The following is a 15,504-nucleotide window of genomic DNA, read 5'->3' on the forward strand; positions in this document are numbered from 1 at the left end:
CCCAAGGGGACCTGGCCTGTGACACGCAGCCCCCTTCCCTCCCCACCCCCAACCAAACCAAACAAAGCTAATTTGATGTCGCAAATGGCTGGCAATCTGCTAACAGTGGCCCGCGTCCCCGACTTTCCTTTCTCAAACAGCGAAAAGACAAGGGCACCTGTGACAGGCTCTCTGCGGGACAGAGGAAGCGGAAAGGGCTAGGGACAGATGTCTAGATCTCGGGAATACTTCTGACTCAGAATGCGGATATGCGGTGGGGTAGGAGACACAGCAAAGACAGCCACACAAACAGAAATTTCACCAAAGGTTGTGAAGGCGGCCAGGGACGGAAGGTGAGGGCGTCAAGGATCGCCGGCCTCGCTTCAGGGGTCCCCTGCACTTCTCTGACTCGGCTGCCGCGCCACCTCCCCCTTCCCAGCATCTCCTCGGCCGGTCCACAGGTTCCAACGTGTCCCTGCCCCTGCCCGCCTTCCCAGGGCCCAAGTGACGCCAGAGCCAGGAGGGAAGAGGCGCCACGGGGAACCCTCCTTTTTTTTTCTTTCTCCTCACTCCGGGGTGCACTTACCAAAGTCCCTGGTCCCCTCCTCTTGGGCCTCTTGGGTGAAAATCCAGGGTGGGTTGGTGGCGTACAGGGACGTGGTGGAGGGGTGGGCATGTTTCTTCCCAAAGAGTTTGCTGAAAGTGCCCTGCATGGTCTGGTTCTTTTTCATGCTGCTTCAGGCCGATCTGTCCCCGAGGGAAGGACCTTCCGTCCCTCGCCCCGTCCTGCCCCACACTGAACCCCGCAGCGTCTTCCCAGGGGACACTAGCAGGCCATGGCCCCCAGCCGCGCTCCCCGCCCGCGCACCCGGCGACAGGTGGTGCGGGCGCCGCCGCCGCCGCTCGCCTGGAAATGCGAGCTACCTGGACAGGTAAGAGGCTGCCGCCGCCGGGAGCCCGCCCCGCTCCGCCCCGCCCCGCCGCCCGCCCAACTCCCCGGGCCACATTCCTGCCTCCTTCCACAACAGCCCATTGTTGGCACGGTGCGCTGCGCGGAGGACCTCGCCCGGCCCACGCCCTGCCCTGCCGGGGAGAAGAGCCGCCCCCTGCCGCGGGTTCCCCACGGGCACGCCCAGTCCACCCCCACTTTTTCCTGGACCAGGAAAGGCCCAGGGCGAGTTCCTTGCTTCTGTGAGCCCTTCCTGAGCAGATCAGAGTGGACAGCTTAGAAATGACTCTGGTGTCCCAGAAAAAGTAGCTGCCTGACCAACCTAGCATGGCCCAGAGCATCCCGTGGGCCCTCTGACATGTGGGAGGGAGACTTCGATGAACAAAAGCGATGCCTGTAAAATAGCAAAAAGGTAGCAAGCGGGGCCAGCCTGGTCTACACGGGAAGTTACAGGCCAGCTAGAGTTAAGCAATTTCTGTACCATTAGAAAACACAGGAAGAAACTATCCTCATGGTTAGGGCTCCATATATATTAATATAATATTAATACACTAATATATTAGATATATAACATATTTATTTTTTAAAGATTTATTTATTTTATTGTATGTGAGTACACTGTAGCTATCTTCAGACACACCAGAAGAGGCCATCAGATCCCATTACAGATGGTTGTAAGCCACCATGTGGTTGCTGGGAATTGAACTCAGGACCTCTGGAAGAACAGTCAGTGCTCTTAACCGCTGAGTCATCTCTCCAGCCCAACATATTTGATATATTATATATTTAATATTATTTCTTGTTTATTATTACTTATATAATGTATATATTAATATATATTAAAATAATATATTTAATATATTATATATTGTGTACATTAGAGAGACCCTGCCATATGTCATATACATACATTATATATGTACATATGTATACATGTATGTATGTATGTATGTATGTATCTATCTATCTATCTGTCTATCTGTCTATGGCATGGTCTCTCTATTATGTAGCCATTGCTGCCCTGAAATTTGTAGACCAGGCTGGCCTTGAACTTATGACTATCCTGCCTCTGTCTCCTAAGTACTGGAATTAGATGCTTGGACTGCCAAGCCCATCTTAATGTATTTTAAATGAAATTATCTTGAGTATATCTGTGCAATCTCTCCCTCTTCCATTCTTCCCCAATACCCCTTCCCATCCCTTTCTTCCCTATCCTCTCTCTCTTTCTCTCTCTTTCTCTCTCTCTTTCTCTCTCTCTCTCTCAGTCTCCTGGGTCTAGTTAGCACTGTTATTGGTCATTGCCCTGGTCCTGTGTGGAGAACCACATTGTGGTCAGTTTCTGAACACAATGACCATGTCATGCCCTGAACACAGCATTGGAAAATTCGGCATTTCATAGACACCAGATTCTTCTTTCCTGGAATATTCTTTTGAGACAAGATGTTACTATGTAGCTCTGGCTGGCCTGAAACTTTCTGTCTAGACCAAGCTGGCTTTGAATTCATAGAGATCTGCCTGCCTTTGCTCCCAAGTACTGGAATTAAAGGTGTACTGCATGCCTGACTATGAATGTAATTTTTAAAAACCAGATTTTGGGGGGAGGGGGCTGAAGAGATGGCACAGAAGTAAAGAGCTCTGTCTGTCCTCTCGGAGGACCTAAGTTCAGGTCCCAGCACCCACATGGCAGTGGATAATGATCTGAAATTTGGTTACAGGGGAGCAGCTGTCACCTCTGGCTTCTGTGCATTGCACACATACAGGTAAATACTCATGCACATAGAATTTAAAATTATGTGTTTTGAGACCGGATCCTACTGTATTGTGTGGTTGGCTTTGGGTTCACAGAGACCCATCTGCCTCTGCCTCCAGAGTTCCGGGATTAAACGCATGTGCCACCAGGCTAGGCATAAATAAAATCGTTTAAATTTTTATTATTATCTGTGCATGAGTGTTTCATCTGCACGTATGCATGTGACTCACATGCTTGCGGTGCCCTCAGAGGGCTGTGGGACTTGAACCCAAGTCTTCTACAAGAACAAGTGTGCTTAACCTCAGAGCCATCTCTCCAGCCCCATGAATCAAGTCTTAAGAAACATATTTGGAGCCAGCCTGGTGGTTCAGCTTTGTAATCGCAGTTATTTGGGGTAAAGTAGGAGGGTGTCAAGTTCAGAACTGCCTGAGACACACAGCTTTCAGATCTAGCCTGGGCAACGTAGGAAGGCTCTATCTCAAAACATTAAAATAAATAAAAAACGCCTGGCAGTGGTGGCGCACGCCTTTAATCCCAGCATTTGGGAGGCGGCAGAGGCAGGCAGATTTCTGAGTTCAAGGACAGCCTAGTCTACAGAGTGAGTTCCAGAACAGCCAGGACTACAGAGAAACCCTGTCTCGAAAAAGCAATAAATAAACAAACAAACAAATAAATAATAAGATAGGGATGCAGCTTAGTGCGAGGCTCTGGGTTCAGTCCCTAGTTGTTCTTTATAGTCCAGGCTGGCCTGGATACTCACTGTGTAGACCAGGCTAACCTCCAGCTCATAGAGATCCATCTGCCTCTGCCTCCCCAGTGCTTGGTTTAAAGATGAACACCACCATATCTGCCTAATAAATACAATTTTAAAAATTAAAAAGTCTGAAGCAAGTAGATCTCTGTAAGTTCAAAGCCAGCCTGATTTACAGAGTGAGTTCCATGACAGCCAGTGCTACACAGAGAAACCCTGTCTCAAAAACAAACAAACATTACATTTGGACTGGAGAGATGGTTCAGTGGTTAAGAGCCATCTGCTCTTTTGGAGGTCCTGAGTTCAGTTCCCAGCACCCACCCGGTGGCTCACAACCGTCTGTAATGGAATGCCCTCTTTACTCATGCAGGCATCATGCAAATAGAGTGTTCACCTACATAAATAAATCTTAAAAACAAAAACAGATCGGTCGCCAGGCAGTGGTGGCGCACGCCTTTAATCCCAGCACTTGGGAGGCAGAAGCAGGCAGATTTCTGAGTTCAAGACCAGCCTGGTTTACAGAATGAGTTCCAGGACAGCCAGGGCTACACAGAGAAACCCTGTCTCAAAAATAAAAAAACAAAACAAACAAAAAAACCAGATCAGTCAATAGTGGTGCACCTGAACACACTGTTGTTCGTGTACACTGCACAAGCATACACACAGAGGAATATGACAGTAACACAATACCATGCACTAGCCAGTCCGTATTAAAGCAGTCCTTCTCCCTCGAGACCATTTACTATTTCAGTTCTTTGCCCACAGCGCAGCCGAGAGCCACACATTGCCTCTTCCTCGCCTGTCACTTAAATCTCTCAGGTTAACAGTTCCCTGCCTGTCTGCTTTCCACGACAGTGACATTTCTGAGAAGTCTCGTTCAGCTTCAAGAGACGAGAAGAGCCTTGCCCTCGGGCCACTGTGGGGACGCTGCTTTCCAGGTGAACCAGACGGGCAGGGTGGAGCACCAGAGGGGCAGGAGGGTGGAAGGGACTTTGGGTTTTCTTTTACTTTTTTTTTTTTTTGTAGTGTTGGGAATAAAACCCAGGACCTCAAACACGCTGGAAGTGTTAGGAAAAGGTTCTGCACTAAGCTACAGTCCCAACCCTGGGGTGAGCATCATTTTAAAAGACCAGTCTGTGGGAACTGAGGGTGTAGCTCAACTGGCAGAGTGCTTCCTATCAGTCTCAAGGCTCTGGGTTCGAGTCCCTGTACCATGTAAATGCAGTCTGGTGGTGCTTGTCCAGCACTCAAGAGGTAGAGGCAGGAGGATCAGGGGTTGGCGTCAGTCCAAGTTCATGGTCAGCCCGGGCTGCTACAAGAGGCCGTGTCTCAAGATAAGCAACCACAAAAGCCAGAATGACAATTAATAAACAAAAACAAACCAAAAGACAAAACAACAACAAAAAAAAACCCAAACCAAAAAAAGCAAAAACCAAAAACCCTTGTATTCCTCAAATGTTTCTGGTCAGAGACCTGACTGTGGTAAACGCTCTCCCCTCCCAGCCCACAGTTGCCCTGGGACACAGGGCTCATGGAAAACCTTCCAGTGGTCACGTAGTGTGCTGAGAAAATAAGGCAGGGGTTTTTCTTTGGCTTTTTATCCGTAACGATCTTGAGATCTCAGCAGGAAGACAGGCCTATGTGACTGGAGGTGGCAGACCTCGGATGACTAATGTCGCTGCCGTAGCTGTCGCTAACACACATAGCAGAGGTTCACAGGACCAGAGGTCAACAGTAGCTGCCTGGTCCAGGAAGGTTTCTAAAAATGGAGACTGGCGCTGGCCTGTGTAGGAAGACGCGGATGTTATCGGGACAGGAAAGAGCCCAGCTAGGACAGTGCGCAAAGCCATGATCCTTTTTCCTTCTTCTTCATTTAAAGAGTTTATTTATTTTCATTTATTTATGTGTCTGTGTATAACTGATGTGTGAATGTCCGCCGATGGCAGAAGAGGGCATCAGCTCCAGACAGGAAGTTCTAAAGCACCAGATGTGGGTCCTGGGATCCGGTAGGGTCCCCCGAAAGGGCAAGAGGCAAGCTCCTGACCCCCACCTAAACATTTTTTATCATCTCGTCTATTTATTTGTGTGCTGCCTGTGCGTGTACCAGCGTGGCGCCGTGTGCCTGTGGAGCTCAGAGGGCAACTGCAGAAGCCGGTCTTCTTCTTCCAGCATGTAGGTCCCAGGGGAGTTGGATTTGGGTCAGAGGCTAAGCAGGAGGCACCGTTACCCACTGGGCCATCTTTACCTTTTGCCTTTACATCATGGTCTCCCCTATTGTCCAATGGAAAGTATACGAGGTCCCCCCAGTGCCACAAGGAACCCCATTAGATCTTGGACATCATCGTGGCTCATCTGAGCACTCTAAGTGCCCAGACACAAGGCAGAGGCTTTGACAAGAGGTCTCTCTTGCTCTGGGCAGCTCTGGGCTCTTGGACCCAGCCCGTGGCCTGTCAGAGTCACCACCATTCCATTGACGTCAGTCATACAGAGTGCCCACCGAGTGTTTAATGCTCTTGAAAGCCATGGTGTGCCCAGTCCTGGACCTCGAAGGAGCCGGATGAGTCCAAGACCTGGTTTCTGAGCCTCAGGTGCTGGAGGCTGTTTGGAAAAGGAGACAGAGCTATGGTGAGATGAACCGCAGGAAGATGAGGAAAGAGGAGGAAACACTGAATGCGGTGGTCTGGGGAACTAAGGGAGAGCAAATAGGAGGTGTCTATGGAGCTGGCACTCGGCTGGCCAGAGTGGGGAGGGCTCAGAACCAGGGGAGGGCCTGGAGATGCGGCTCAGTGGGGAACTGTGCAAGCTTGTGACCCCCAGTTTAGATCACCAGCACTTACACAAAAGCCAGGCCCAGTGGCATGCAGTCGTAATTCCAGTGCAGGAGGGGTGAGGGTGCAAAGGCAGGTGGATCCCACAAGCTGTCCAGCGAGCCAGTCGAGCTGAAATCGCAAGTTCCAGGGTCAGTGAGGGACCCTGTCTCAAAAAGATAAAGTGGAGAGTTATTGAGGAAGACATTTGAGATTAGCCTCTGGCCTCTTCGTATTGCTAAGCACAAGCATGTGTGAGTACACGTGCGTGCACCTGAGTTCACACACACACACACACACACACACACACACACACACCGTATTTAAATGGAAAAGGCGGTTGGGTATGATTAAAACACATTGTATACACGAATAAAGTCCCCAAAGAATAAACAGACAATATACTTAATAGTTAAAATAAGGAAGACTCCTGGGATAACCAGAAACAACCAAATGGCCACCAGGAGGCCAGCTGACTGAATAAATTATGACACATCGCACAATGGTATAATAATGTCATTCTCCAGGAAGAAGTTCTACATATTGGTAGGACACGTCCCAATCACTCGGGAGGCTCAGGGGAGAGGAACAGTTGAGCCCAGGAGTTCAAGACCAGCTTGGGCAACAGGTAACTACCATCTCAGGAAAAGAAGCCGGATGAGTAAGCCCCCCCCCCCACTCCCCGTCTCGCAGATGAAGTGATAACCAGTCCTTGTGTGTCAGCATCCTGCTGTTTGGGGAAGGGGGGAGGGACAGTCACGTATGGTGCTATTTGCTTTTGTTGACGCAGAGAAACTTTGAAAACATAAATTAAAACCTAGTAAAAGTGTTTGCCGAAGGAGGAGGCAGATGGGGCGGGGAGCGTTTCAGAAAGTTAAAGTTAGAAACAGCTGGACAGGGTGGCACACGCTTCTAATCCCAGAGCCCGGAGGCAGGGGCGGCATCGGGAGGATCGAAGTTTCAAGCCTACGCAGTGAGTTCCAGGCCAGCTACATAAGTGTGACCCTGTCTCAAAAAATAAAAACTGAAATTAAAACAAAGCCAGACGGGTATCTCACAAAGCACTTGGGATGCAGAGTCAGGAGAATCAGGCGTTGAAAGTCAGCCTTGGCCAGGTGACAAGTTTAAGTCCAGCCTGGGCTACATGTGACCTTGCTTTAACAAGCAAACACACGAACAAACAAATGAATGAGTAAATAAATAATCAAATAAATAAACGAATGAAAGCAAGCAAGCAAGTAGAGACCTTGGTCTAGAAGGGCCTGCGGTGTGTGGACTCCAGTACCGGATCCCTTGCTATCTTCTTTTATTTAAAAAAATTTAAATTTATGTATTGGTGTTTCGGTGCTTTGCCTGTGTGTATGTGTACCGTGTCCAGTACCCTTAGAGATCAGAAGAGAGAGGTCGAGACCCACTATGTGGGTGTGGGGACCACGCCCAGGTGCTGAGCCAGCACTCCCATCCTAGTTAGTTCTTTTTAAATTACATATTATTTATTTGGGAGGCGGGTGGTGGTGTAGCATCCGCAGGCCACAGGGCACAAGTGGAGGTCAGAGGACAACACGCAGGAGTTGATTGGGTCCTGGAGCTGGAACTTAGGCTGTAAGTAAGGCCGAGTGTCGTTAATCGCTGAGCCATCTTCCCTGTCATTACACAGAGGAGTCTTATTAGGCTCACCTCTCTTGGATTAGTTTATCGACTCTCATCTGCAAAACAGGATGTCCATTAATGTTTGAGAGGCTGTAGCTGAGAGCAGGGGCTACCAGATTGCCCCCCACAGGATCCTGAGCTGAGGGGACAAGGGAGCCTGGAAACACAGCCCAAGCCCTCAGGCTTGTTGTCAAGAGTTCTGCCACTGGGTGTCACCTCAGGCCCTAACAGCTGCGCTGTGAGGATGTGAAGGTGAATGGGAAGGGCTGGACAGAGGGGCAGAAGGAAGCCACTTAACTGGTGAGTGAATCAGACTAGTTACCTGGAGGGGATGAGGGCTGGGACGTGTGAGCTCACACTGCAAACAGAAGGGCTTAATTGTTAGTCTGTGGGAAAACAATGGGCTTGGCCATGATTGGCAGGTGGAGGCAAATGTGCTGAGTCAGCTTCTTCAGCTGCGGGGCTATGCCTGAGGTTGCTAGGGAGACCATAAGGGTGAAGCACCTAGTCGGAGCCCAGCACACAAGGGACACCCTGAAATGTCTGCTCACATTTTCCCCAGAGCTGGTCCCTTTGCATGTGGGTGCATCTTGGCTGGGAACAGAGGACACTGAGACCTGCTGTGACCTGAGAATACCAGAGATGGTTGAGGTTGAGGTCTGAGTGCCAGCATATTCTAGGCTGACTCGCACACTGCCCATCTCCCCTCCTCTGCCTTCAGACACCGGGCGGCCTGCAGGTCTAGATTCAATGTGGGGAACCCATCCCCAACTTCCGATTTCATCTTGTCAATCCCAGAGCTATGGAAACTCAGTTTCCCTCAGCAGAGTCAGAGCCTGGTTTGGGACTGAGGATGTGGGTGGCCTGACAGGAAGAGTGCTTGCCCGGCGTGCATGAGGTCCTGGGTTTAATCCCAGCACCACAAGAAACAGAGAGCGCTGGTAGTTCTAGCACTAGAGGTTGAGGCAGGAGGATGAGAAATTCTAGGTCATCCTTGGCTACATAAGAAGGTAGACAGAGCGGGGCGGGAGCCTGATTCTCTTTCCTGCCTGAACTTAGTCAACTAATAACATTACCGCATGCCTGTTTCTCCAGTAAAAGAAATAGTCAAATAGCAGGAATCCCTTTGACACGGGCAAAAACCCATCCTGTAATTAATCTCTGCTCAGTCATTACTCAACAACCTGCAAGCTCCTGGCCCACTCTGGAATGTGGGGTAGGGTCTGGCCCAGGAAGTCACTATCTAACCAGAAACCCCATCCCGCCACTGTGGCAAAGCCTGTGTTCTCTCTGAGTGCGAGGGGCTGGTGGAGACATCTTCAGCTCACTTCTATCTGACCCTGGTCTCTGCAGCTAGATCTTCAGAGCTCCCTCCCACCACCTGATACCCAGATGAGCCTGGCTGCAGGATAGCATCTTATTTCCAGGAATCTTATTCCCATCTTATCTCCTGGAGCCCCGTGGAGGAGGGGCCCGGGGAAGGGGGACTTCACCTTCCTCTTTTCTCTGGAGAAGCAACAGTGTTAAATGGAAGTCTAGACTGCAGAGCCCTTCTGACAGGACCTAGGAACACTTGTTTAGCTGGTGATGAGAGGTGGGGACATGTGGTGTCTGCCCTGAGCAGGAGGCTTGTGTTTGGTGCTGGGAAGACATTCACTTTCCTATTTATTTACACACACACACACACACACACACACACACACACACACACACACACACACACACACACACACACACACACACAAACACACACACACACACACAAACACATACACACACAAACAAACACACACAAACACATACACACACACACACACACACACACACACACACACACACACGAACACATATTTGAGACAGAGTCTCAAAATGAAATGCTGGTCAGGAATTTATATGTAGACCAGGCTCCATACTGGCCTTGAACTCTGAAATCCACCCACCACCGCCTCCCCAGTGCTGGAATTAAAGATGTGTGCTACCATATTTTTGCTTGCACACGTACCATGTGCATGCAGGTGCCCATGGCCAGAGGAGATGTTACTACCCGGAGCTGTAGTAACAGGTGTTGTGATCTTCTCAGCACGGGTTCAGGGAGCCAGACTTGGTCCCTCTGGAAGAACAGCAAGCACTCTTAACTGATGAACCAAAGTCCTTTCCCTCCCATGAGCTGTGTGGGAGGAATTCTACCCCGGGTGCTGGGGTGGGAGGGGAAGGTGCTTTTGGGGACTGACTAGGTTTGAAGCCTGGCTCTCCTACATCTCAGAACTGTGACCCTGGCCGTGTGGTCACCTCTCCTAGCATTTCTTTGGTTCCTGTGGAAAGCAGGGTGTTAGGTATTTAGAGTGTCACACAAGGCAAGGAGAAGGGGGTTAAGGCACCAGCAGATGCTCAGCCCACGCGCCTCTGCCGTGTCCCCTGCGCAGAGGCACCAAACAGAGCCACAGTGTCAGAGGAGAGCTTGCAAGAGGGCAGGGTAGGTCCAGCAGAGCGCCCTAAGAAGGGACATTCCAGCAAGGCCAGTGAGAAGGGCAAAACAGTTATCCACAAGGTCACCTTGAAGGCCAGGGAGACAGACCCACAATCTGAAGGAAGGTGTTTATATGTGTGCACGTGTGCATGTGTGCCTGGTAGTGCAGGGCTGTAATCGCAGCTGCTCAAGAGAACGAGGCAGGAGGATCAAAAATCAAAGGGAAGCCAGGCATGGTGGTGCACGCCTGTAATCCCAGCACTTGGGAGGCAGAGGCAGGCGGATTTCTGAGTTCAAGGCCAGCCTGGTCTACAGAGTGAGTTCCAGGACAGCCAGGGCTACACAGAGAAACCCTGTCTCGAAAAACCAAAAAAATAAAAATAAAATAAAATAAATCAAAGGGTACTCGAGCTATAGAATGAGTTCAAGGTCACCTTGGGCAACTTAGGGAGACCCTATCTCAAAATAGAAAGTTGGGCTAGGGGCTGGAGAGATGGCTCAGCCGTTAAGAGCATCAACTGCTCTTCCAGAGGTCCCAAGTTCAATTCCCAGCAACCACATGGTGGCTCACAACCATCTGTAATGGGATCTGATGCTCGTGTCTGAAGACAGCTACAGTGTACTCATATACATAAAATAAAGAAATAAATCAAGAAAGCAAGCAAGAAAGAAGAAAGAAAGAAAGAAAGAAAGAAAGAAAGAAAGAAAGAAAGAAAGAAAGAAAGAAAGAGAAAATAACTTGAGCCAGGAGTGGTGCCACAAGTCTACAATCCCAGCACTTGGGGGCAGCAGAGGGAAAATCATCTTAGTAAGGTGAGGGGTTCAAGGCCACCCTCAGCTACAATGAGGCACTGTCTCAAAAACAGCTGTGGATATAGCTCAGCAGTTGAACATGTAAGGCCTACGCTTTGATGTGCTGGTGAAGTCTGTAGTCCCAAGATCTTGTCTCAAAAATAAAGAGGGCAAGTTTCAATTGTCAGTTTGCAAGGTAAGATGCAAACTGACAATTGAAAGGCAGGTGGTGGTGGCGCACATCTTTAACCCTAGCACCGCAGAGGCAGAGGCAGAGGCAGGGGCAGGAGGAGTTCTATGAGTTTGAGGCTAGCCTGGTCTACAGAGTGAATTCCAGGATGGCCAAGGCTACACAGAGAAACAAAACAAACAAACAAACAAACAAAGAGCAATTGAGGAGAGTTTGGAAAGACACATATGTAAGGTCATTGCAGTGATGCGTGTATACAGGAGAGCAGGTGCACGGGGTCCATCTCTCTAAGCAAAGGGACAGGCAGGAGCTGGAAGAGATCAGAAGCCAACAGCTAGATGCTCACCCAGCAACCCAGACAGAGCTCCCAAAGAGCAGGGAGGGATAAAATCTTCAGAAGAAACCAGAGCTCTAAAGCAAACAGCAGAATGTGATCTAAAACACACAGTGCTGCTTGTGCAAATGAACACTGCCTGCACAGCAAACAACAGGAGCAAAAAGGTATTCACCCCTGGCTGCCTCTGGTGGACCGGCTGGGTCAGGGATGCTGTGGAGGAAGGGAGGTAAAGATACGCATTGGACGCAGAGTGCTCACACAGACAGAGCCAGGAGTAGGAACAGTTCAGCACTCTGTACTTTTAATTGGCAATCAGAGAGAGTACGTGATTTGCACGTCACAGAGCAGATAAGGAAGGGAGAGAAGATATTTCAGAACCAGGTCTGTTAGTGCACAGCTGTCATCTCTGTCTCTTTCAGCCATCAGCACCCGACAGCAGGCAGGCTGGAGGCCGTGGGAGGCTGAGGGTGGGGTGGACGGAGGCTCTTCCTGTGCTCCAGGTCAGCCCAGAGTCCTGATGGCTCTTTCCCAAACACCCACTGAGCACTGTGGAGGATGGGCCACAGCCCTTACCTGCCAGGAACTTCTAGGATGAATACAATGAGGTCACAAGTCAGAAGCAGGGCTGAGTCCGCATTGTGTACTGTTTAGAAAGAGTGGCAGAGTAAGCCGCCGCCAGCTGAGCTCTGAGGCACGGTCCTTACTAGGAGCCATCAGGATCACGTCTGTTACAACCTCCGCTTAGTAAATTAGGAGTTGAGGCACAGAGGGGTGAAGCCATCTGCGCAAGTCACGAAGCTGGAATTTATGCCCAGGAAGGGTGAGCCTAGAGGCCATTTATCTCATCTATCTATCTATCTATCTATCTATCTATCTATCTATCTATCATCTATCTGTCTATCTATCTATCTATCTATCTATCTATCTATCTATCTATCTATCTATCTGTTTAGAGTCAGGGTCACAGTATGTAGCCCTAACTGGCTTGGTCCAGACTGGCCTCAAACTCAGAAATCCACCTGCCTCTACGTCCCAAGTGCTGTGATTAAAAACCTGTGCAGCCATTGCCCAGCCTTATGGAGCTGCTGCTAGGGATGGAGCCGCAGGCCTTGCTTGGGCTGGGCTGGGCTCTACCACTAAACCCAGCACAAAATTAGGAGATGAAATAAAAGGCTTGTCTGGTCAGGCTTTCCCACAGGGGGATTTCCCTAGTTCTTACCCCGACCCCCCCCCCCATAACATTTCCACATCAGAGTAGCATGGTCTGGGCTAAGGACACGATTGGCAGAGTTGAGCCTAGGTCATATAGAGGTCCCCACCTGAGAGCTTCCATGTGTGATGGAATGCTCCATTATCAAATGTGTAACATCACGGCAAAAAAGAGGACCTGGGCCCCTCAGAGGGCATCCAGGACCTATCTCAGATCACCGAGGACTCTGGGCTTCCAGCCTTCACGCACTTTGTATAGCAGAGATTGATCCCTTCCTCTCTCTCAAACTTCCTGCCTTACAAGCTCCTCTGAAAGCTTCTTCAGGCCCAGGGCTGACGCTAGGTCTTCTCCATCGGGTCAGAGAGGCTGGCCACTCTGCCTAAGACCCCGCTTCCCATTCTTTCTGACTGAGATCTCAGTATTCTGATTACTGGGGCCTCTTCTTCCGGTGCTCAACCCCTCCCAGTATCCTTGGAAATTAGGGGTTACGACTATCAGGGTATGAGATCTAGGTCCAGCCTACAAGCTATCAGCACCTCCACTTCCAGTTTGCCTCTGGGCCCCAAAGTCCGCTCCATCACCCACAGTTAGCAGAGACCCAGTGCCAGGAAGGAACAAGGCCAGGACTAGCCTAAGCCAGGCAGCAGATGGCAAAGAGGCTCCAATCAAGTGTGGTGCATGGGAGATAGGACCCTAATAGGGAGGGACTTTTTTTTTTAAACAAATTTGTTTATTTGCATATTTTTGTTTTGTTCTATGTGTGTGAGTGTTTGGCTTACAAGTATGTCTGTGTACCATGTGTGTGCCTAGTCTATCAGGAGGCCAGGAGACGGTGCTACATCAAGTGGGCCTGGAGTTATGACCGGTTCTTACCCTGCCATGTAGGTGCTAGGTAGGAATCAAATCCTGGTCCTCGGGAAGAACAGCCAGCGCTCTGAACTGCTGAACCGTCCCCCAGCCCGACCCTGTTTTTGAAGATGAGATCAAGGTGGACCATTCCACCACCCACCTGTCAGTCAATTAGCTGCCCACACAGTGATTGCTGGTGTCTGTGGAGTGATGAGTTCATGTTGGTCATCATCCTGTCAACTCTGTCCCCTGCCAACCCAGTCTGATAGGAAGAGACTCTTTGTCCACCCATCCATCTCACAGTGGAGGAAAAGAAGCAAAGAGGTTCAATCAGTGTGTCCAAAGTCACACACAGAGTGAGTGACTAAAGTCACACAGAGAAATCTATCCCACAATCCACTCTGTTCCTTCACTTCCTGCCTCTGATTCAAGGTATGATAAGAGGCAGAGTATCTATGCAGTCTCTGAAGGCCAAGTAGGATGTGATGTGTTTAAGAAGCTGGCTGCAGGGCGTGGTGGTGGAAGCCTTTGAGTTCAAGTCTGGTCTAGACAGCAGGTTCTAGGACAGCCAGAGCTGTTCTGCAGAGAAACCCTGTCTTTTTGTTTGTTTGTTTGTTTTTGGATTTATTTTTTTCCAGACAGGGTTTCTCTGTGTAGCCCTGGCTTTCCTGGAACTCACTCTGTAGACCAGGCTGGCCTCGAACTCAGAAATCCGCCTGCCTCTGCCTCCCAAGAGTGCTGGGATTATAAGCATGCGCCACCACTGCTCGGGGAGAAGCCCTGTCTTAATTGTTTTTTAAGACAAAACCAAACCCCAAACCCAAACAAACAAAAAGCAAAAACAAAAATGAAGCAACAACAAAAATAAGTCAGCTTGTAGCATATGGAATAAAGGAAACAGCAGGAAATGAGGAGACCCTGCTGCTCCAATCAGGAGGGCTGGTTCATTCCCTGTCTATCCATCTATTCATCTGTCCAATCAGGAGGGCTGGTTCATTCCCCGTCTATCCATCTATTCATCTGTCCAATCAGGAGGGCTGGTTCATTCCCCATCATCTATTCATCTGTCCAATCAGGAGGGCTGGTTCATTCCCCATCATCTATTCATCTGTCCAATCAGGAGGGCTGGTTCATTCCCCATCATCTATTCATCTGTCCAATCAGGAGGGCTGGTCCATTCTCATCTATCCAGCAGCAGCTCGTCCCTACCTCCCAATCCCTTTTTACCCACTCATCACTTGTCTTCATCCTCTAATTTAGAAGGTAAGTAAACGAGAAGAGAGTCAAACAGAAGGCGGGGATCCGGGCTTAAGGAGCGAATTCTGCTACAGAGAGAGTTTGAAGGCAGGTGGATGAGGACCTGTCCCTGAACAAGAGCATTCCAGGCTGGAGAGGTGGCTCTGTGGCTTGCTGACAGGATTCAGTTCCCAGCACCCAAGTGCTAACTTGTAACCATTGCAATTCCAATTTCAGGGGGCCAACTGCCTTCTTGTGACCTACTTGGGTACCTCCAGACATGCATGTGGTACACATCCATATATGCAGGCGAAAATTCATACACGTAAGATAAAATAAATAAATCAAAATCAAAGCAATCAACCAGAGAGAGGGAGAGGGAGAGGGAGAGGGAGGGAGAGGATGTATTTCCTCTCTGCCAGTGATTTCATATGACACATTGGGGACCTGCTAGAGACTAGAAATATCTTACCCCACCGCCCACACATGAGGGTTCTAGGGGGCACATTGTAGGGGAGAGGGCTAGGCCCTGAGTCT

At 49.6% G+C, this 15,504-nt stretch overlaps 1 protein-coding gene across 1 annotated transcript in view; it reads right to left on the bottom strand.

The window, feature by feature from the left end:
• C9H6orf132 (chromosome 9 C6orf132 homolog) overlaps positions 1–769 on the bottom strand; it is a 34,104-nt gene extending 33,335 nt beyond the window's left edge. Inside the window, exon 1 of the mRNA XM_052193506.1 lies at positions 566–769. Within this exon, the coding sequence (XP_052049466.1) occupies positions 566–710 (145 nt within the window). The 5' untranslated portion in view covers positions 711–769. The remainder of the gene's footprint in view (positions 1–565) is intronic.
• Between the last annotated feature and the right edge of the window lie 14,735 nt (positions 770–15,504).

This window comes from Apodemus sylvaticus, chromosome 9, assembly GCF_947179515.1.
Source record: "Apodemus sylvaticus chromosome 9, mApoSyl1.1, whole genome shotgun sequence".
NCBI lineage: Eukaryota > Metazoa > Chordata > Mammalia > Rodentia > Muridae > Apodemus > Apodemus sylvaticus.